The following is a 21,408-nucleotide window of genomic DNA, read 5'->3' as shown; positions in this document are numbered from 1 at the left end:
TATTTGACTGCATACAGTTTTATCATGTTTATTGTGTTTACACCTGTTTCATAAACGGTGTTGGTGGCGGGTAGGATTAAAGAGGAGGAGAAAAAGTCGATCCTTGTATTTTCACGCTGGACACTGGAGGGTGGAGTAGGTGGTGCAGCTGCTTCCACTGCAGACACATCATGTGAGCAGCTTCCTCCTCTGCCTCAGCCCGCTTTCAGCTGCGCGGTCGTCACAGCGCAGGCGCAGTGACTCAGGCGCGTGGCTGAGAGACCTCCTCGGTGCTCGCCGCGCTCGTCAGAGGCTCAGCTGATGGCGCAGAGATGATGGCCGCATGGATCCTCCTGAGCTGTGCTTGGGCACAGGGCATGCGCGCGGAGGACTTCGCGATGGAGGAGCTGGCCACGGAGAAGGAGGCGGAGGAGAGCCACCGGCAGGACAGCTTTAACATGCTGACCTTCATCCTGCTGCTCACCCTCACCATCCTCACCATCTGGCTCTTCAAGCACCGGCGGGTCCGCTTCCTGCACGAGACCGGGCTGGCGATGATCTACGGTGAGCCTCGCCTTTACGCTTAACGGCACGCTCGCGCACGCCGACACCGCACTCTTTGCGTGAGACGTGAGACGCGGCCGTTATTTTTAAGACAGTGCAGAGCCGCCGACGCGCGTGCGCGTTTCACATCGAGCTGCCGGTTCGGTGTCAGCGCGCTCCTGTGCGCGCACCTCTCTGACTGAGCAGAGATCAGCCGAGCAGCTGCTTCAAGAGTCCAAGTGACACCAGCCGGCAGTCACATCACACTCATCACACACACACACACACACACACACACACACACACACACACACACACACACACACCACTTATAACAACCCTGTTATAACCTTGCTGGCGGTAGAATACTGTGTGTGTGTGCGTGTGCGTGCGTGTGTCTGTTTGTGGGCTGATTCGGAGCCTCAGCCCAGCCTGGTTCTTCTGCTGAGGCTGCCCTGCCTGAGCAAACATGGAGAATGATGACATGAACAAAGATCATCAGATAATGTGCGAATGTCTCTGATCACCTGCAGTGATTAGTCAGAAGGCCTGCTGGTGTGACACATCTGCACGGTCCCAGTGATGGAGGCCGTCCGTCCAGCGTGTCACTCATTAACCACACATGTCCTCCGAAGAAGGCAGACTTTGATTTGTTTGGACCTAAAGCTCCAAGGCAAACATGGCTCTGGTGATTTTCCAAGTGTGGTGTCTGTGCTGCACAGGGTCAAAAACAGGAAACAGGCACTGCGCTCACAGCTGACGTTTGCTTCTTTAACACCGTTTCATGTTTCATTACTACTTATACATGCACACCTCATGTACTAATATCTGTCAGCCATACTCTGCAGTTAATTGAGTGACGTTTAACTTCCGGTTAGGCGAACAAGTTCACACAGGAACCTCAGACCATTTAAAGGGTGCTGGAGGAAGCAGGTGGCCCCCGATTTAAAGTTATTGTGGGCTGAACTGACGCTGTATTTACTGTAACCTCACAGGAGATGTGTTATTGGTCAGAAGATGTAATTAACATGGTCCAGAGGTGCAGTTCAGGGACTCTGGTTAGCTGAGGTGAAGCCGAGCAGACAGCTACAGTTAACTGTGTTGCCATCCACCTGTCAGAGAGACTTTTACACAAAAACACACCCTGAGTAGCCTTGATTATGTAATGTTATCCATTATTCTTCTACTCATTCTAAGGTCTGGTTAAGGACATCTTGTTCAGAATTTCTGACCTAGAGACTCATTCTAACCATTATCAGTGTGTGTAAGCATGCTGCAAAATATCTCTCTGCACTCAACATGCACCTGCAATATTTCAAATCCAGACAATAACGCGGAATGAAGCGCTCAGCCTTTAAAATACGGAGCGCCAACTCGTTTATGAGCACATTTGCATAGTGTATAAATAAAATGAATAAAACAGCTTTATTTAATGATTAACATAAAAAGTCAAACATTTTCAACACTAACACTGGTCAAAGAGGCCACGCCCCTAAAACACAAACTTGGGTTACCTACCTAGTTTATCAAGGTCAAGATGAACTTTATTATCTCCAAGGGGCGTTTGCTTTGTAGCCACCTGCATAAATAACACACATAACACATACACCCAAAACACAAACCACATAACACAATCTAAAAAATTAACAGTGGTAGGAACAAGTGAACCACGAGGCAAAGAACCTCCACCCTGAAGCCAGTGAGACAGTCGGTGTTCCAGTCTGCTGGTACTGATCCCCTATGGTTGGACAGAAGCTTAAAGAAGCCCTGAGTGCTTTAACATGAGCATCTATGGGAACTCCTCCACCCTCCAGCACTCCAACATAAGTACATAAATCTGAAAAACAGAGCCGATCCCAGATCACTTTACACTGCAGTGTATAAATAAAACTGAAGGGTTGTTGTGGAGTCCACCGGTTAAACCTGTGATAGTGTAAGAAATGCTGCTGCAGCTTCATGTTGTTGACGATGAGACGCAGCCTCAGACGTTTGTCCTGATTTTACTTCCTGCTGAAAATCCGGGAACAGAAAAAGTGAAACAGCAAGTGGTTTAATTCTATATGTGTGTGTATGTGTGTCTGTGTGTGTGACTGTGTGTGTGTGTGTGTGCGTGCGTCTGTGTGTTTTTGTGTGTGTGTCTGCATGTATTTGTGTGTGTGTCTGCAGGTGTGTGTGGGTGTCAGTGTGTGTCTACATGTGTGTGTTTGTGTGTCTGCATGTGTGTGTGTGTGTTTGAGTGTGTGTGTGTCTGTTTGTGTGTGTGTGTGTGTGTGTGTGTGTGTGTGTGTGTGTGTGTGTGTTCTTCAACCTCCTAAGACCCAAACTCTTCCACGGCATGCATTTTTAATTTCTCTTTGATATTTGGTCATATTGGGGCCCGATGAATGTAAAAACAAAGAATTACCAGATTTTTTTTTTTTACCTTAATTTTGTTTTGAAGAAAAATAGGAACATATGAGGATATTCGTTTAAAATTTTGATAGAACAGTAGCAATATAATGTCCTTGTAAGTGGATATCAGGCTCTTGTGGAGCAAAGTTGAGTATTTTGGTCTAAATAACCCAAAATGTGATGTCCGCATATGTGGACGCCAGGTCCTAGGAGGTTAAAGTGGCCCCTTTGCTTCCTGGACATGTATCTATGAAAACAGACTGATGGAAAATCAGGTCCAGCAGTCTGTGACTGAGACCAGAAACAGAGACACGAGGTCCCCACTAACCTTTCGGTATTTCTGTTTGTTTCTCTCAGGTTTACTGGTTGGCGTGATTCTGCGTTATGGCATCCCAGCCAACAGCTATCACAACAAGACGCCAGCAAGCTGCTCGCTGAGGGAGGGACCCACCAGCACACTGCTGCTGAATGTCAGCGGGAAGTTCTTTGAGTACACGCTGAAAGGAGAGATCAACTCCCGCGAGATACACAACGTGGAGCAGAACGACATGCTGCGAAAGGTGAGGAAGGCAAGGAAGTACGCTGGCATCGCTCACATCCGCCTGGCAACTTCAAACTTTGTGTCTTTTCCAGGTGACCTTTGACCCCGAGGTCTTCTTCAACATTTTGCTGCCTCCCATCATTTTCCATGCGGGCTACAGTCTGAAGAAGGTAAGAGTCACCTGCTGTGTGTGGACGGGTGGGGCTGTGCGTGTGAGCAGAGGAACGGCGATGCTCTGACTGCTTCACCTGTCTCCATGTTTACATTTAAAGCATAGCAGGTGATGCTTTCACAGCAAGGTCACATCTAACCTGATAACATAACGCACTCATGAACGATATCAAGGTTACGCCAGAATAAATAGGCGGAGCCACACAGACATCCACCAGCAGCTCAGGTGCTCCAGTCTGACCAATAACACTCCAGGGTGGGTCGCTAGGAGGCAAGTCTGATGAAAAATATCAGCCAATGAAATTGGAGTGAACCTGGCCATCTTTCCTGATCACCTAACCGACTTTTCCAAAAAATCTTTCATGAACCCAGAAGAACCTGCAGGTAAACACACCTGCCTTCATCTGTACTGTGGTGCTGCTTATGTGTGCTGTGCAGCTGAAGAGTATGTGAGCAGCATTTTGTGCTTTTCTTGTGAAATTGTTTTTCATGCTGGATCTGCTGATTCAGCAGGAAACAGGAAACAGGAAGTAAGAAGAGCATTTTTGTCTGGCGTTGCTGTTTGGTTGATGTGTGAGTAAGGAGGGTTGGATGCAAACAGAACTGAGCGCCGACCTGTACATGTCCTTTAGAAACCTGACTCAGCACTTAGAGAGCTGAGCGCGCTCCGTGCGGCAGCCAGCCGCAGAGGCCTCTGATTGGCTGCCTGGCTGGGTGAGTGTGAGGAAGAACCACATATCTTCTTCTCTTTCTTCTTCTTGCTTCTTCCAGAGACACTTCTTCAGGAACCTGGGCTCCATCATCACCTACGCCTTCCTGGGCACCGCCGTCTCCTGTTTCGTCATTGGGTGAGTGAGAGCCAGGTGTGACATCACCTTCGGTTTGCTGCTGCGTGACTGACGTGTCATACCTGTTCCCTCCGCAGGAACCTGATGTACGGCGTGGTCAAGCTGATGCAGGCAGTGGGTCAGCTGACGGGGAAGTTTTACTACACTGACTGCCTTTTCTTTGGCGCCATCATCTCTGCCACGGACCCAGGCATGACCACGAGCACGGGAAGGAGGACGGCGTGCATGAGTGTGAACGCGAGCAAGGTTTTCAGTGTTTTCTTTGTGTCTCCGCAGTGACGGTGCTGGCCATCTTTAACGAGCTGCACGCTGACGGGGATCTGTACGCGCTGCTTTTCGGCGAGAGCGTCATGAACGACGCCGTAGCCATTGTGCTGTCCTCGTGAGTTCATGCCTCGCTTTTCCAGCTGTGGTTCTAGTGACCACCTGTGGGGGCTGCAGGCAGTGCTCTGGCTCCCCCTGCTGGGAGATCACAAGTCACCTTTGACTCGTGTTTTTGTGTTTCAGGTCCATCGTGGCGTACCAGCCGGCCGGCGCCAACACGCACCAGTTTGATGCTTCGGCTTTTTTCAAGTCTGTGGGGGTTTTCATTGGCATTTTCAGCGGCTCCTTCGTGATGGGCGCGGCCACGGGAGTGGTCACCGCTCTCATATCCTTTCAGAGAAGTCAGCGCCCACCACACGACCCCCCTCACCCCCACCCTCCGCCCAAGTACAGCAGATATTCACATAAACCTGAAAAACACACGTGAACTCCTTTAAAAGCTGAACCCAGGTGAGCGTCCAGTCCTGGTCCCTGTATCCAGCTGTGATCTATCAGCAGTTTAATATCTGTGTAAACTTTCGGCCTCACATCAGCAGTTGGAACAGATGTGAGCTCAGGTGAGAGCAATTGAACAGTCCTTTTTCCAGCTGTGATTTTTCTGGGTCAGATTATTTTCTAATAGTCAGATTTTAGCTCCCTGAGTGGAGGTCGTGGTTGTGAGGTGGACAAACATCTGTATAATAATCTGTATTGTAATTGTATTGTAATAATTGTAATGTATAATAACACTGATCACACAAATTTAGGTCCTGAGAGAGAGGTCCTGAAGCAGGTTGTGAGGATGAGTGGGTGGGTTTTAAAGGTGGATGCTGAGAACCTTTGACGTAGAGGTAAAGACGTACGTGTCTTCAGTAAATATTGTAAGCTTACTATACAGGACAGATCATCTGACTGCGGGGGTGGGGCTACGTTCACATTTGCCAACTGGTGTCTCAGTCCTGTGTTTACGCTCTTTGACCGGAACCTTACGTCACCAAGTTCACCAAGCTGCACTGCTTCCCGCTGCTGGAGACGGCCCTCTTCTTCCTCATGTCCTGGAGCACCTTCCTCCTCGCCGAGGCTTGCGGCTTCACAGGTGAGCTGACCTGTCACAAACATCAGCCTTGCCATTTGACCATCACCGGGCGACTCGCTTCACATGCAGCACTTCGTCCTGTTCACAGATTTACACTGTTCCGTTCCGCCCCACGCTTATCATCAGAATACATCATAAAAGGTTATTCATAGAGCGCTTATACAGGAAACAGTCAGCTGTAAGGATGTGTTACAGGCACACTGTCAAATCAGATCCAAACAGCACCATCCACTGCTAACAAGCTAGGAAACGTCACCTGAAAATGTAGAAGAACATTTTACAAAAATCAAAACTGCTCCATTTATTTCCATCCAAGAAAAAAAGAAATCTGCATCAACACAATAGATATTCAGCTGTCATCCATTGACTGTCTGCGATGGCTGTGGGGGACACAACCTGCACAGGTGTGAGTGAGAATTTCTGCTTTATCCATGCTTTACGTTCACTGCACCTCAGAAAGATTACACACCTGCTTAAAGCATCCTCACAGATTTTGTGTTACGCCCCCCCACACACACACACACACACAGATGTGGTCAGGAGTCAGAATGGATTCAGATATTCAAAATAATCTGATGGCTGAGGTGGGAGGACAGTGGTGCAGTGGTTAGCACTGTTGCCTCACAGCAAGAACGTTCTAGCTTGGACTCCACAGCCACTACTATGTGGGCGGGGCCTTTCTGTCTGCATGTTCTCTCCGGTTATGCCAACTTCCTGCCACAGTCCAAACATGCCGTCAGTGGGGTTTTAACTGGTGATTCTAAATTGCCCACAGGTGTGAGTGTTTGTCTGTCTCAGGCTAGGCCAGGTGTCCCCCCTCCCCCCTCTGGGATAAGAGGAAGAGGATGGATGGCTGAAATTTGGCATTGTGTATTTCAGCTGGCTGTGTGTGTGTGTGTGTACGTTGTCCTGCAGGCGTTGTGGCCGTGCTGTTTTGTGGCATCACGCAGGCTCACTACACCTACAACAACCTCTCTGAAGAGTCCACAAAGCGCACCAAGCAGGTATGTGAACATGTGACCCCACCCCCGCGCATGCCCCCCCAGCCATCTGGCGCCTGGGCCAGATGGTGCCTGCCCGATGAGCCGGCTGTGACCTTAATTTCCCCCCCTGACTGCTCAGTTCCATGTGGGGGGGTTGGTCTGAGGGACAGGATGAGATTAGCAGGAACACAGTTTGGATCTGTACATGGCACTGCCATTGAAAAAGGGGCGGTGTCACGGAGCAGCAGGAAGTTTACTGCCTCTCAGACAGAGTCATTTTAGGGAACAAACGGCGCACACGCCCCTGGATCCCTCCCAGGAGGCCTGGTTCAATATACATTTCTGTTTTTAACCTTTAAACTTGAACACAGTTTTTATTCTGTGTTTGTCTGCGTCAGCTGACTAAAGCTGGAATCACGTCCTTTATATTTTTATTTTCTCACACTTAGTTTGGATAGAGGACAGTATAGTTCCGTTTTTATTGTTATTTTACTTAAATAAAGTTTTATCACACCAGTAATAACCCTGAAGTGGGCGACAAGATAAAATTCATACACAGAAGTGATAAACTGTTAAATCGTCTCACTAACACTACAAATGTAATATTAGAAGTTTCTTCAGATAAGCAGCTGAACTGAGATTAACTAAACATTTCTCAGTTGGTCTCCAGTTACTGCAAAGAGTGGATCATTATAGCAATTCATCATTAAATGCAACATTATCTGTTCTGCTAACCTAAAGGCATGATGGGGCTCATCCTGTTTACTGTGTAACCACATTCACATATTTTATGATTCTAAATGATGATGAATATTTTTAAACTGCAGCTTTTTGAGGTTCTTCATTTCCTGGCTGAGAACTTCATCTTCTCCTACATGGGCTTGGCTCTATTCACCTTCCAGAATCACATTTTCAGCCCCGTCTTCATCATTGGAGCCTTCGTATCCTTTCTGAGCTTCTCTCATTGTCAGAGTAGTACCTGCAGCGCTGAGAAAGCTACCTGCTGCACCCTCATTTCCTCTTTTTTCACATATTGGTCACGCTTGTGTGTTTCAGATCATCCAACTAATGTTAATATTAGACAAAGACAACTGGGGCAGTTTTTAAAAGATGATTTCAATTTTCAAGGGAAAAAGGGTTATGTAAACCTACCTGCCTCTGTAATCCTTTCCAGACTGATAGAGGTCAGTGACTTTGTTTCTCAGCTGTTTCTTTACATCTTTAAGCCTGCTTCACTTTGTCAGACAACTTCTATTTTGTGATTCAGCAGCTTTGACAGTGATCAGGCCTGGGTGTGGCAGTGACACTGAACAGATCTCAGATCTTTGTCTAGTATTAAAGTTTATTTGATCATCTGAAACATGTACGTGAAACACTAAGAAACCAGGCAGGGCAGTAGATGGAGCTCAGTACGCTCTAGTCTGATTTGTCCCTTTTGATATTTTTGTGTGTGACCTCACATATACCACAAACATCCTTTCTTTCCAGCATTAAAACTTCTTAACCCGGGCCGTCAGATTGCCATTTTCATCGGAAGAGCTCTGAATATCTACCCGCTCTCCTTTCTTCTCAACCTCGGTCGAAGGCACAAGATCAAAGGAAACTTCCAGCACATGATGATGTTTGCAGGTATGAGGAGCGCTTCCTGTCTCTGTAGTTCTAGCTCATCGTGTCGGGCTGGGTGGTTTCAGGATCTCTTTCTGCAGGTTTGCGTGGGGCGATGGCGTTCGCCTTGGCCATACGCGACACAGCTACGTACGCCCGTCAGATGATGTTCACCACTACGCTGCTCATCGTCTTCTTCACCGTGTGGGTGTTTGGAGGTGGAACCACACCCATGCTGTCCTGGCTGCATATCAGGTTAGAAAATCAAAGTGCTGCACTGCCTTCACGCCTGTGAATAATAACAGAAAATTTTAAATATTCGAAGAAAAGAAAAGGCATGACCTGACCTGCTGAGGTCACCTGAAGCAAGGTGTGAGTGGTGGTTGAAACACCTGGGAAGAATCTCAGAGTGGACTGTGACAGTCGGTGTCATAGGCCACCACTTTTGGTCAATGATGACCATTTACAGTGGACATAGATGGGCTCTTTACTCCTCTTTCAGACCATCTGTGTCCTCTGTCCAAAAACATTGATGTCTTCGGCGAGTGGCCTTTGACCTTTGCAGTGCAGATGTGCAGCTGAGTGTTGTGTTGTGCCATGTGTTTGTGGAGTGGCTGTTTGGTTTCTCCTCCCTGCACTGCAGACACTTTATAGGATTACTGTGGCTCAGCCCATTGTAACACTCTGTAACTGTGTGTGTGTGAGAGAGGATGAAGTGTGTCTCTTTTCTATATGCCTAAGTTTTGTTGTTTAGCAGTGTGTTTCATTCTGTATTTTTGTTTATTTTATTTCTAAGATAAATCTGCAAAATTTCAGAGACGAGAACTAAAATCTAGGACTGTGTGTGAATTTTATACACAGGTAGAATATCTGCACATTTAATCAGATTTTCCAAGTTTAAGGAACCATGATGTTTCCAAGTCTTTGTATGCAGTGGTGAACATCATGGCACTGATGTACATTACTGAGACCTCCGTAATTAAATTGTTGCAAATTTGACTCTATTCACACTTTTTAAATTGTGTTTTTAATGCAAGTTGTAATTAGTTGTTAGTTAGATAAGTTTTCTATTATTATACCTAAATTGTATTATTATACCGCTTCTGCATCCTATGACTACATCCTTAATGTGGTTTGTAAACATGTGAATGTGGGTGTAAAAGAGGAAATTATTAATCTGGACGTTTTTAGTGGGAGAAACTAGGCCACTGAATGAACAATAGAGTCATGCAGGCCTGAAGAAGTCACCTGGTTGATGATGAAACGTTTCTCACACTGAAAACATCCAGATGAACAGAATCGACCTGGGATTTCCTTACCTGGATGATTGAGCATGCATCAAGAAAAATTATTCATCAAGGTATTAATATTCACGTTGAAGTACTGACTGTTTGTCAGAGGTCTTAAGAGGGCTGCACAGTAGACACCGCAGCGTCCAGGAGATGGAGCCAGAGCTACTCTGCTGCTTTCCCTCCACCTCCTGCTGCTCCTCTGAAGAAGCTCAGCTTCAGGATGCGTGTGTGTGTTTACAGTTTTTCTTAATTATAATAATTTTGAAAACTGAGTGGATCCCAGTTTCTTTAGGCAGGTCAAAGCAATCAAGAAAAACTGTAACATGTGTGCTGTGTGTGTGTATTTGTGTGTACCAAAGTTGGAATGCCACTATACTTGTGGGGAGCAACAGCCCTTATGGCGACATTTTGAAGGCATTTTTGAGACTCAAAATGTGGTTTTAGTGACTGGGTTACAGTTAGATTATGGTTAGGTTTAGGGTTAGGTGTTTATTGTGATGGGTGGGGTTAGGGTAAGCAGCTATGGAAAGCATAATATCAGTTAGATGGCCCCACAAAGATATGAAAACACAACTGTGTGTGTGTGTATTTAATATGTGTGCTGTGTCTTAGGGCGGAGCAGGAAGTATTATGTTGGAGGTTTAGAGCACTGCCAGATTCTGCCCCTTTCACCCTGTGAACTCGTTGCTATGGTGACAGTAACCGGCCGTGCTGCTCTGTGCTCTCAGCATCCTTCTCTGCAGTGATGTGTGTGTAAATTTATGTTTTGCCTCTTGGTGGTGGGGTTAAAAACAAGCCTCAGACGGTGTTCCTCCCTCTGTGCAGATCATTAACAGTGGCACGGTGAGACCTGATGCAGTGTTGGTCCTGACGGTCTGGAAGCAGGCAGCCTATCACCGAGCGGCATGACTAATCTGTGACCACAGTGGGACAGTCAGGGTGCTGGTTTCAGCTTTTAGGAGAATGAGCATTTAAAGTCATGAAGCTGCTGCTCTGTGTTTGATGCTGAAAGTCAAGGTAAAGTTGTCAGGTGGAGAGAGGTGGAGTTTTCAATACGAAATTAGATGTTATTGGGCGAACACAAGCTGAGGATCAGAGAGAAAAACAGGAGCACAAGGAGCGGATGTGAGGCCTTTACATCACAGACTGTTAGCTTTAGGAGGAAACTTCAGGCTTAGCTTGTATTTTCAGGTTTATGAAGTCAGTCTTTGAGTAAAACATAGGGCAGCAGCTGTTCTGGTCTGATGTAGGATTAAGCAGTCCTGGCTGCTGTTGTTGCTTTCATGATGCTCCAGATGTTCTTGGCTGGTCAAAGCTCTGCAGAGCAGGTGGGCCTGTCCAGCGGCTGGACTCTTCTCCTCTGAAGCCGTACTGCTGGAATGGATGCAGTCTACAGTTTAGCATCATCCCGGTCAAACACAGCAGCCTTCCTGAAAAAAGCATTTGTATGGAGCAGATGTTGCTCTAACACCTGTTTGTACCTTTGAGCACTGATGGAGCCTTTCCAGATGTGCCAGCTGTCAGCTCCATAGGCAGTGATGTCTTACAGTTCCGCTTCAGCTGGGTTTGTAAAATTCAGACACAGGTGGAAACAAGCAGCGAATCAGGAAGCAGGAAGTCAATCCATAGCAGGCAGGGAACAAAGACAAAGGCACTAGCACGCAGACGAGAGACGCCAACATTAGAAATATGAGGAATAATATAAAAGCCCAGAAATACTTTACAACAAACTGAGCAAAACATTTAAAACTGAGACACAGAAATGTTGTAATAAAGCTCAGTCTCAACGGTTAACACCGTTGTCTCTCAGGCTGGGAGTTTCCAGTTTCCTGTTTAAATAAAGGTTTTTGGGGTGACCGTGGCTCAGGGGGTTGGGAAGTGTATCTGTACCCGGAAGGTCGCCGGTTCGATCCCCGAGCTCTCTGTCCTGGTCGTTGTGTCCTCGGGCAAGACACTTCACCCTACCGCCTACTGGTGTTGGCCAGAGGGGCCGATGGCGCGATATGGCAGCCTCGCTTCTGTCAGTCTGCCCCAGGGCAGCTGTGGCTACAACTGTAGCTGCCTCCACCAGTGTGTGAATGCGAGAGTGAATGAATAAGGGGCGATCGTGGCTTAAGGGGCGATCGTGGCTCAAGAGTTGGGAGTTCGCCTTGTAATCGGAAGGTTGCCGGTTCGAGCCCCGGCTTGGACAGTCTCGGTCGTTGTGTCCTTGGGCAAGACACTTCACCCGTTGCCTACTGGTGGTGGTCAGAGGGCCCGGTGGCGCCAGTGTCCGGCAGCCTCGCCTCTGTCAGTGCGCCCCAGGGTGGCTGTGGCTACATTGTAGCTTGCCATCACCAGTGTGTGAATGTGTGTGTGAATGGGTGGATGACAGGTTGTGTAAAGCGCTTTGGGGTCCTTAGGGACTAGAAAGCGCTATACAAATACAGGCCATTTACCATTTACCATGAATAGTGGCATTGTAAAGCGCTTTGGGTGCCTTGAAAAGCGCTATATAAATCCAATCCATTATTATTATTATTATTATTATTAAAGTGTGACTGCATCCAAACGTGCTCTGTGAGTGAACAAGTGACACAGAGACAGCTTATTTAAACGTGCTCTGTGCTGGAGCTTCAGGCTCCAAACCAAACCAAAATGCCGAAACATGTTGAAACTGATGCTGAAAGAAGAGGAAGTGGAAGTGAAAATAGAAACCATCAAAAACACGCTGACTGGCGTGTGAAAGCAGCTGCTGGAAGAAACGTCAGCATCTGGAAGAAGAACTTTCGGAGTCGGAAGTTGGAGCTTTCACTTCTCTGTAGCACCAGTTGGCAGGCTAGGCTGTAATAATCCTCTGAGAGCTGCGAGTGGCTTGCTTAGTCACAATTAAAATAAAATGCTGGCAAAGCAGAAATGTTCCCTGTGATCGCAGCTGAAGCTTCTGTATGGTATGGAGACCACACTGAAACGATAATGATGATTATTTTCAGGGATCAGATTTACACATTAATGTGTATGTAGCTGAGTGCAGCGTGCGCTGTGAATGCCCTGAATCTGCCTGTGTGGGTGTGAAGGCCGAGTTGTGTCGGGTGCAGGCTGACATCACGGATGACCGTGCTGCTGCGAGGTGACAGCGCTCGCCCTGAGATCAGAGCAGATGTGGATCTGTAGTTTCATGATTGTCTAATGGATGTTTGTCCCAGAGTTGGGGGCGTGACTGTCTGCGTTCCCGCAGTAATGATGTGATGAGTTCAAAGGTCAGTGCAGTCTGTGAGCACCCCAGCAGAGATAATTTGTGAATATGAAACTCGCTCCTTACAGGTATGACAGTAATGATCACAGCAATGCAGGAAGTAGGCGGAGTCTGCAGATGCTGGGACAGTGAGTGGCATTGTGTAAGTGTGGTTACGTCAAAGGAGACTCTTTCTCGCGCTCTTCACTTCTGTTTTTCGTCAACTACAGGGAAGAGAAATAGAATTATCCCCCAGAGACCGGCCTGCTTTCACTTCTGATCACAGGCGCTATGAATAACAGCTAAACAGAAAAAGAAGTATTAATTCATTTTAATAAAAAGTTAAATATTAGAGGTAGCTTGTAAATGCGTATTTACCAGAGGTCCTGTGTGATTTCACAGTGTTTTATGGAATATTACACACAATATAGTCTGAGCGCAGCAGGAAAGCAGCCTGTCACTGAAGGACCTACCCAGTGATGTCACTGTGTCGTGGAATTGTGAACTAAAACCCAGAGGAATCTGTGGACCATCAGTGATGTGATAAAAAGCAGCGTGAGCTATAAAGCACCTGTTACACTGCAAAACAGATCAAAACCCGAGGTCAAGAACACATTACCGTCCTTTGATTGGCCGGTCAGCCTTTTTATTTATTTTCTTCAGGGGAAGCTTATTGGTTCCGAGTGAGAGTGTAGTACTGTAGTCCACTACATTAAAAGGGCGCTGTTTCACTCAGTGATATGAGCGTTAGTGTTTTTCCATCCCACACAAACATTTTTAACCCTCAGAGCTAATTTATCGTCATATGAAAGATGGGAGAGATGTTTAAAAAGGGAATATCGTTACAGTAACAACACAAATAACATCCTAAAATGTTCATGTGGCGAATGGAGCCGCTGCTCAGGTGATTTCAGGTGTTTGAACAGGAGGACCTGGGCCAACCCAGCGCCTACTGCAGAGAGGACGTCTCTCAGCTGGGAGAGGTTTAATGTTTCATCTGAAATGATGACTCTTTTTTTCTAAAAGTTTTATTGAATCTGTTTTAACCTTCTGTATCACTGCTTGGTATGGTAATATGTCTTTGAATAAAAAGGCCGGACTTAGTAACCTGGTTAAAGTGGCTGGTCGGATTTCAGAGAGATCTCAGGTCCAGCTTGTGGACTTCTATAACAGGCAGGTGTTGAGGAAGGCAACCTCTGTCATGTTGTGTTCAGATCACCCTCTCTTTAATGATTTTCAACTGCTTCCATCAGGTCGTTGGTATAAAGTGCCTGCAGTAAAGACAAACAGACATAAATTGTCTTTTGTACCTAGCGCTATTATCATGGTTATTAACACTAAACCATAAGGGTTGTTGCCATTGCACACTGCACTTTTTTTGAAGATAAAATTTAGGTCGTTACCGCTGGGCTTATTTTTGTGGGTATGTGTTGTGATTGTATGGACATACTACAAATCAATTTCCCATTGGGGACAATAAAGTTACCATTGAACCAAGCTGGATATGCAGCAAAAGGATGGATGGATATAGACAGATAATTACGCAGCACCCAGTTTGAGAAATTTAGTCATTTATTAACCGCACAGAAAAACAGCATTGTGATGATTGTTAACTATCTCTTTGTCCTTTTCTGTTTCAGAGTCGATGTTGATCCAGACCAAGACCTGCAGCCGTCTGCAGACAGCTTCCAGGTCCTGCAGGGGGTGAGCACCACTCACACATGCTTCTGTGCAGTTATTAGAGTTATTGGTTATCAGTGAGAGTTTTCCTTCCAAACCCATGAGTTTATTCACGCCTCACAATGAACTACGAATAATTATTTTCATATATAAGTGACTATGACGTAAAACCTCAGACCTTTGGAACCAGAAACATCACCAAGTATACACAGATTTTTTTTTTAAATTGATTGATTAATAAAAATGTAATATTTTTGCTGGTTCACTGATGTGAGAAAATATTTTTACATGTGTCAGTTGTCATGGAGTCTGAGTCTGTCTCTGCAGAGATTACCAATAAGTATGATTATTCATGATATTTAACTCACATTCTGTTTGTATTTTTTTTTTAAAAAGCCCGCTCATTCAGCCTGGCTGAGTGAATTAAAAGGTGAAGCATTTTATCTTGATAGGCTGTTCTTCCCGTGAGTATAAAGCTGTGTTATCTGTGTGTGTTTGTCCAGGACGGGCCTCAGGCTGAAGGACAAAGTAAAACCAAGCAGGAGAGCGCATGGCTCTTCAGACTGTGGTACACGTTCGATCACAAGTATCCTTTCAGAGCTCTGTGGTCTCATCCAGGATGGTTCTGTCCTGTGTCCAAAGAATCGCCTCGGTTAACAAGCCCATAAAATATGTTCCCCTGCTTGCTAACAGGCTGCAGTAAAGGTGTTTAGCTCCTCGTGCACTTGGTCCCTCCCTGCTTCTCCCCTCTGCTGAGCGACGGTTTCCCCGGTGACTGACTGTGTTTTCCAGTTAACCCCCGCAGTGGCTTTGTCTATGAGACAAATGGGCAGCCTGCCCCTCCCTGCAGCGTCCACAGCGGCCTTTTCCCAGAGTGTGACAAAAGTGACAAAAACCTAAAAGTTTTATGTTCAACTGGTTTAAACCTGTTAGTCACTGGAGATTACCCTAACCTTAAACTATCAGGTTTATACATTTTTTTATTGGAGTCAGGGTCATCACAGCTGACACAGGTGTTAGAGCTTAACACTCGCTGTTAGGGTTAAAAGCCCCATTACTTCAGTTTTAAGATCTCCTTTAAGTGTAGTAAAGGTGCCTCACAGTGTGGACTAGCATAAATACCTAAGAGAATTCATTCAGAGATGAAAAATATCATTGATGAGCTAAAGTCGCCATAACCACTGATACATCCTAGTTTTCTCCAACATATGGACAGAAGTATTGATAAGCAGAATGGTTGGATGAATGGGTGGATGGATGAATAGGTGGATGGATGGATTGACAGGTGGGTGGATCATTACCATTTAAAGTGTTTAAGACTCAGTCAGCTGCTTGTCCTTAATAAACCTTCAGTTACCTGAAGCCCATTCTGACCCACAGTGGCCCGCCTCTCACCTCCACCCTACCCAGCTACTGCGGGCCGCTGGCGAGCTGTCTGACCACCCCCCAGGCGTACGAGGTGAGTGTCCACGTGCACACTAAGACAGCAAACTCACAGTGAGCAGTGAGTCTGTATGAAGTGTAGAACACCTCTGAGGGTGATGCAGAGAGCCTTCTAACATAAAAAACTGAAGGAAAACTTGATTTCATAACCAAGATCAAGCTCAAGTTCAGTGGTGGGCATGCCAGTTCTGGCGTTCTATGGCAAATGTCCGTCAGGTCCACGGTGCCGTGCAGTGAGTGCACTAGAAGGCACCGTGAACCTGACTGACATATGCCACCCCCATGAAGCTTGTGTTTGATTGGTTCATCAGAGACGTGGTGTGACCAGCTGGAGGTCTTTTTGTAGCTATTCCAGTGCTCGCCCTCTTCCTCCGTGTACAGAGGAGCAGATACTGGTCTATTGATGGGTTAAGGCCTTCTACGGCCCTGTCCAGCTCTCCTCCATGTTCTTGAGACTGTGCTGGGAGAAGCTGCAAACCTGCTGGCAGTGGCACGTATTAATGTGCCACGCTGGAGGAGTTGAATGACCTCTGCAGCCTGTGTAGGGTCCAGGTGTTACCTCATGCTACGAGCAGTTACACTGACCCTAGCCAAATGCAAGACTAGTGAAAAACAGTCATAAAAGATGGGGAGGGGGAATTGAAAACCATTCCTGGTTTGGGGTTGTTGCCCCTCTATTGCACCCCCCTCTGATATATCCAGGAATTTAACTGACTTGATGCTGCACTCTGATTAAAAAGCACTCCCTTAATTTGTTAAGTGTATTAAAAGAATTCTACAAATAAATAATTATAAATAAATAATAATAATAAAGTACATGACGATGCCACCATTATTTTCATCTGTTCACGGACCATTCTAGCATCTCTGTCGCTTCTTTTTATTTACAGTTTGAGTGTCTGCCTTTTTTTGGTTGAGTCAGCACATTTCCCAAAGACAAACCGCAAAACGATCAGCAGACATATATACCCCCCAGCTCACACTGTTATATTCACTACACAGTAACTTACACTGTGAATATTTCTGGACTACATTTATTTATTAAACTGATTCAGTGTTTTTAGCCCTGAAGATAACAGATCTCTGCTGGATTCATGAAGTTGAAATGCTGGAAAAATCATCTAGACTTGTTCAAAAACCCACTATTTTGTTCTTCCAGGACCTTTCAGGACCTGTAACTCTGTAAATATTTACAGCATGATATTACAGAAAAATCAGCTGATTGTGGTGTTGTGTGTGTTCGTTTCAGCGCAGAAAAACTTCTTTAGGAGATGTTTTTCCACAGGAAGTGATTTCCGAGCCGTTCTGGGACACAGTGAGTGGTTAGGAGTCATTTTCTCTCGTTCTTTGTGCTCAGTGGGGAGCCGGCTCCTCAAGAAGGCTTCCTGTGAATACTGAAGCTCTCAGAGCCTGCCAGCCAGCACACAAAGAGCCGAGGCCTTCAGCGGCAGAGTAACTGGACGGTGGAAAAGCCTTTTGGCATTCAGCGAGCACAAAGGGCCTTTTCAGCTCCGCCTCAATGATGAGCACTGTAATGAAAGATATTTCAGCCACACAAGCAACCATTGAAGGCGCGGTCACACTTGGATGGACTCTGGCAAACTCCTCTTTTCATTTTCTGAGAGATTCCTGCTCAAAGAGGAGTTCAGCCCTCAGAGCTGGCTCGCATTCAGAGATCTGAACTGTAATTTGACTGTTTCTCGTTTCATTTATTTATCTGAATGTGCCTCCTATCCCGAGTCTGCTCACAGAAACGCTTCCCCTCCCAGTTTGTTGCTGCTGTTTGCCAGCGAGCGGCTGGCTGCCAGGCTCATGTAATCAGTCCCATCCAGGACTCTGTGTGGGCACAGGAGATTAAATAAAGCTCCCCGTCTGCTTTCTCCTCCGCTTATAAATTTTATAAAACACAGAGGGGAACGAAACACGTGAAATGCGATCGCTCAAAATGTAATTCAGAACAGCAGATGTCTCACGGTCTGTAAAGGAGCTAAATGCAGTGAAAGCATCAATGCGCCGCTAACCCTAACCCTCCTGACGAACACTTTCATTTCAAAAGTGGCTCACAAATACGTAGTTCACATATTGCTCGTGTTCACAGAGGAAGTCAACAGGAAGTGTGGTGGCTTAGTTTCACAACTAAAAAGATAAAGCTTTGCTCGGTTCGCCATGATTGCTGCTGCAGAGAAAGTGTTATGTAATTCTCTTGGATCTCTCTGTGAGAGTAATCCCCGCACTGACCCCCCGAGTTAACTCATCCCGTCCTCCCTGGGGGACCCCTGGCCAAATATTGATCCGCCAATCAGTTCAGACCCGGACTCGAGCGCCGTGCAGCGTGTGATTTGGAGCTTTAGATGCTCACAGGAAGCTGACCCAAATGTTTCAGCGATATCACTGAGCTCATTGATGTTTCACAGAGAAATCCTGTTTTCACGACTCTGTGTGCGTCTCAGACCTTTGAAAATTCATATCACTGAAGTACCTGAAAACTGTCACAAAGACGAATTACCAACAAAATTCACTCAAATAAAAACATACGTGTAGTTTCAGTTCTCCGGCCTGGAAAGTCTGAGAAGCAGGGGCAGATGTGTGATTTCTCTCCGATTAGAGGCAGCTCAGAGAAGCAGGGCGACAGTTGGAGGTTAATCCAGCCTAAATCTGCCCCTCCCCCGTGTAGATCCACTGTGTCCTCTGTGAGCCCTTGCACTCATGTCAGCGTGCTCGTGTGGTCATGCGCGTTTTTGCCACATGCGTCCCACATCTGTTCTCGTGTGGTCCCATTCTTCCCCTTCATGTTCTGCTTTGGCTTTGTTTTCAGAACCATGAGCAGCTGAGAGACCCGGACTCTGACCTGATCCGTGGCGACGCAGACTTGACCTTCACTTTCGGGGACACCGCCATCACCGCCAACGGGGCGTCTGGCAGTGGAGCGGACACTGCCGGGGGGTCGGGCTGGAGCGCGAATGGGAAAAGGAGCGGCAGCACATCAGAGGAGGCGCTGGAGCGTGAGCTGGACTCCCGCGAGCAGGAGCTGCTGAGCCGAGGGACGCGCCTCGTCTTCCCCATCGAGGACCATATCTGACCCCACCCGTCCCCGCCACCCGCACCCACCCCCCAACCACCTCATCCTCAGCTTTCTCCACATCCAGGAGGGCGGTCCTGCAGAGTGACTCTGAACTTCCTTTGGGATCACAACACCTCAGCTGGACAAAGTCTCTCTGACTCATTCTGTCATGTGACCCTGTCATGTAGACGGGCATCGCTGCACTCGCCTATGTCTGAATACTCCTCTTCCTCCTTGCTCCACACAGTGTCCGGGTGTCTGCTCTGGACGAATACGCAGTTAAAGAACTTTGTATTTCATTATGTCTCCAAAGGAAATGCTGATTTTTCAAAACAGACATGCAGTGTGCAGTCGGACTGCGGAGCTTCAACTTTTGGACGAGGATCAGAAGCAGCGCAGCAGCTGAGAAATGCTTTCACTGATGATACGCATGCAAAGATGGATGATTCTCCCAACATCCAGCAGGCTCTCGGTGACCTCTGGATGGATCCCCAGTGAGCAGGAGGTGTTGAGAGGCTTTACTGACTGCAAAGAGCGGGCACCTCCCATCGTAACTGCTCCTTAATGCTGCAGAGCTCCCTCCTCTATGTTCTCCTCCCTCTCTTTCCCCATGCACGTTTGGCAAAGCTGACTCATCCTCGGCAGTCAGCCGAAGAGAGCGGGTGGAGCTCGGTCACTCAGGCTTGTGCACAGAGATGATTTTAGAAGCAGATCTCACAGAGCGACCCTCTGCAGGCTCAAACGTGACCCCGGCGAGCAGCACACACCTGCGTCAGCTGTGTGTGCAGGTAAACAGGCGTGTGTGCGTCTGCTATGTAGCCTCCATACTCACTCGAAACACACGGTTCACTTATTATTTTTCCCTCTGGACTCATTGTCAGGAGTGACATCACACTTTTGTTTTAGAAACGTGCTGCTGTGCATAATTTCTATAAAGTTCACTCTGTGTGTTTGTGTATGTGTGTGTCTGAGCAGAGAATCAGATGGCCCCGCTGTGGTTGCTGCGCTGGTGTGTGCATGCGCAGGAGCAGGTGTGAAAAGCACGGCTCCCAGCTTAGCACGAGGCTTTCAGATGCACAGCAGGAAACGAGTGTGCTTCTGTAAGCCGAGCTCTGCAGGGAGGGTCACTGACGCTGGTGTGAGACTGTGTAGGTGAGCTCATGGGGGAGCCATGTTCCCTCTGTCATGTGAAAGGTAGCGCACTAAACTGTGAGCGTGCTGCTCTGCACGAGTCCTAAAGGCAGTTGGCATGTTCGGCGCACTCTCTGCGAGGACGTGGGAAGCAAGCAAGACCGTCTCTGACCTTCCCGTGTCGGCAGGAGTACGTGAGAAATGTGATGCGTAGCCTAACTGTCAATGTATGCAACTGTTGTGTTTAGTAGCAGCTCTGCAGCCCGTCTGCATCCACTGTGGTCTGCATGTCAGCATGTCAATAAAATCTTAAGTTCTCACCCAGTGCTGCCGCATTTTGTGGTGTTTACAAATCCACTCGCACTCCGTGTTTGTGGCTGTGTGTGTGTCAGCAGATTGGGAGGCAGGAGATTGGTGTATTTTTGAACACGCAGATATTTTCAGGCATTCAAAATAAAAATTCAGTCAGGGAAATGAAAAAGGTGTAAACACTATCTGATATGTGATGTTATTAAAACACAGCTGACCTGTTTTCACGATGCTCTCAAAAAAAAAAAAGAAAAAAAGAAAAAAAAAGATTCACTTCCTTTGAGATCAAAGTGTAAAGTCTGATGACCTGTCCAGTTTATGAGTTGAATATTTCACGAGATCATATTGAGTCCTGTTGTATTATTAACCCGAGTGCATCAGAGTGATGCAGCTTATTCTGAGTTGCGGTAATCAAGCAGGACGTTCATGTTGGAACACCCACATATCACACAGACCGCCTGCACTTATGTTGTAATCGTGGCAGTAAAATAACAAAATAATTTGAATCTTTCAGGATTGATTTGGATCTTCTCAGTAATGTGAAGCTCACGTGCTAACAGAGCTAATCCCTTCTCTCCGGCTTCAGTACCTTGTGCTACTGTGATACACCGAATATTCCCGTCCTTATATGCTCATTTCATGCTTCTGTTTGTGATGGGCATTCAATCAGGAAGCCCTCAAACTGGGAGGAGCTAAATGAGCTTGCTTCAGAGAGTGACCTGAGGCCTGGTATCAGATAAAGAAGGATTATTTTGTGAGTTATGCTAAGCTGCTCTGTAAGAGTCCGAGAACAGAAACTTGGAGCTGGAGATGAGTTT

At 46.7% G+C, this 21,408-nt stretch overlaps 1 protein-coding gene across 1 annotated transcript; it reads left to right on the top strand.

The window, feature by feature from the left end:
* The first annotated feature begins 224 nt into the window (after positions 1–224).
* On the top strand, positions 225–20,605 carry slc9a7 (solute carrier family 9 member 7). Its single transcript, XM_085449168.1, has 16 exons — positions 225–543; positions 3,271–3,473; positions 3,547–3,624; positions 4,397–4,473; positions 4,551–4,663; positions 4,750–4,855; positions 4,981–5,122; positions 5,767–5,872; positions 6,788–6,876; positions 7,683–7,796; positions 8,373–8,484; positions 8,562–8,715; positions 14,607–14,670; positions 15,150–15,232; positions 16,000–16,105; positions 18,905–20,605. The coding sequence occupies exons 1-16, from the start codon at positions 312–314 to the stop codon at positions 19,166–19,168; spliced, it is 2,043 nt and encodes a 680-aa protein (XP_085305294.1). The 5' UTR covers positions 225–311; the 3' UTR covers positions 19,169–20,605.
* The last annotated feature ends 803 nt before the right edge of the window (positions 20,606–21,408 follow it).

Source organism: Copadichromis virginalis, linkage group LG23 (genome assembly GCF_057382275.1).
Source record: "Copadichromis virginalis isolate Kocher_CV1m ecotype Utaka linkage group LG23, C_Virginalis_male_GT1.1, whole genome shotgun sequence".
Classification (NCBI taxonomy): domain Eukaryota; kingdom Metazoa; phylum Chordata; class Actinopteri; order Cichliformes; family Cichlidae; genus Copadichromis; species Copadichromis virginalis.
Note: the sequence above shows the minus strand (reverse complement) of the source record. Positions and strands in the feature narration are given on the sequence as shown.

What these genes read in the sequence shown, in the direction of transcription:
- slc9a7 (XM_085449168.1), top strand. Translation starts at nt 312, where the DNA reads ATGATGGCCGCATGGATCCTCCTGAGCTGTGCTTGGGCACAGGGCATG. An exon ending in CGGGCTACAGTCTGAAGAAG is followed by an intron (nt 3,625 to 4,396) that starts GTAAGAGTCACC and finishes TGCTTCTTCCAG; the next exon opens with AGACACTTCTTCAGGAACCT. An exon ending in CCACAAAGCGCACCAAGCAG is followed by an intron (nt 6,877 to 7,682) that starts GTATGTGAACAT and finishes TTTAAACTGCAG; the next exon opens with CTTTTTGAGGTTCTTCATTT.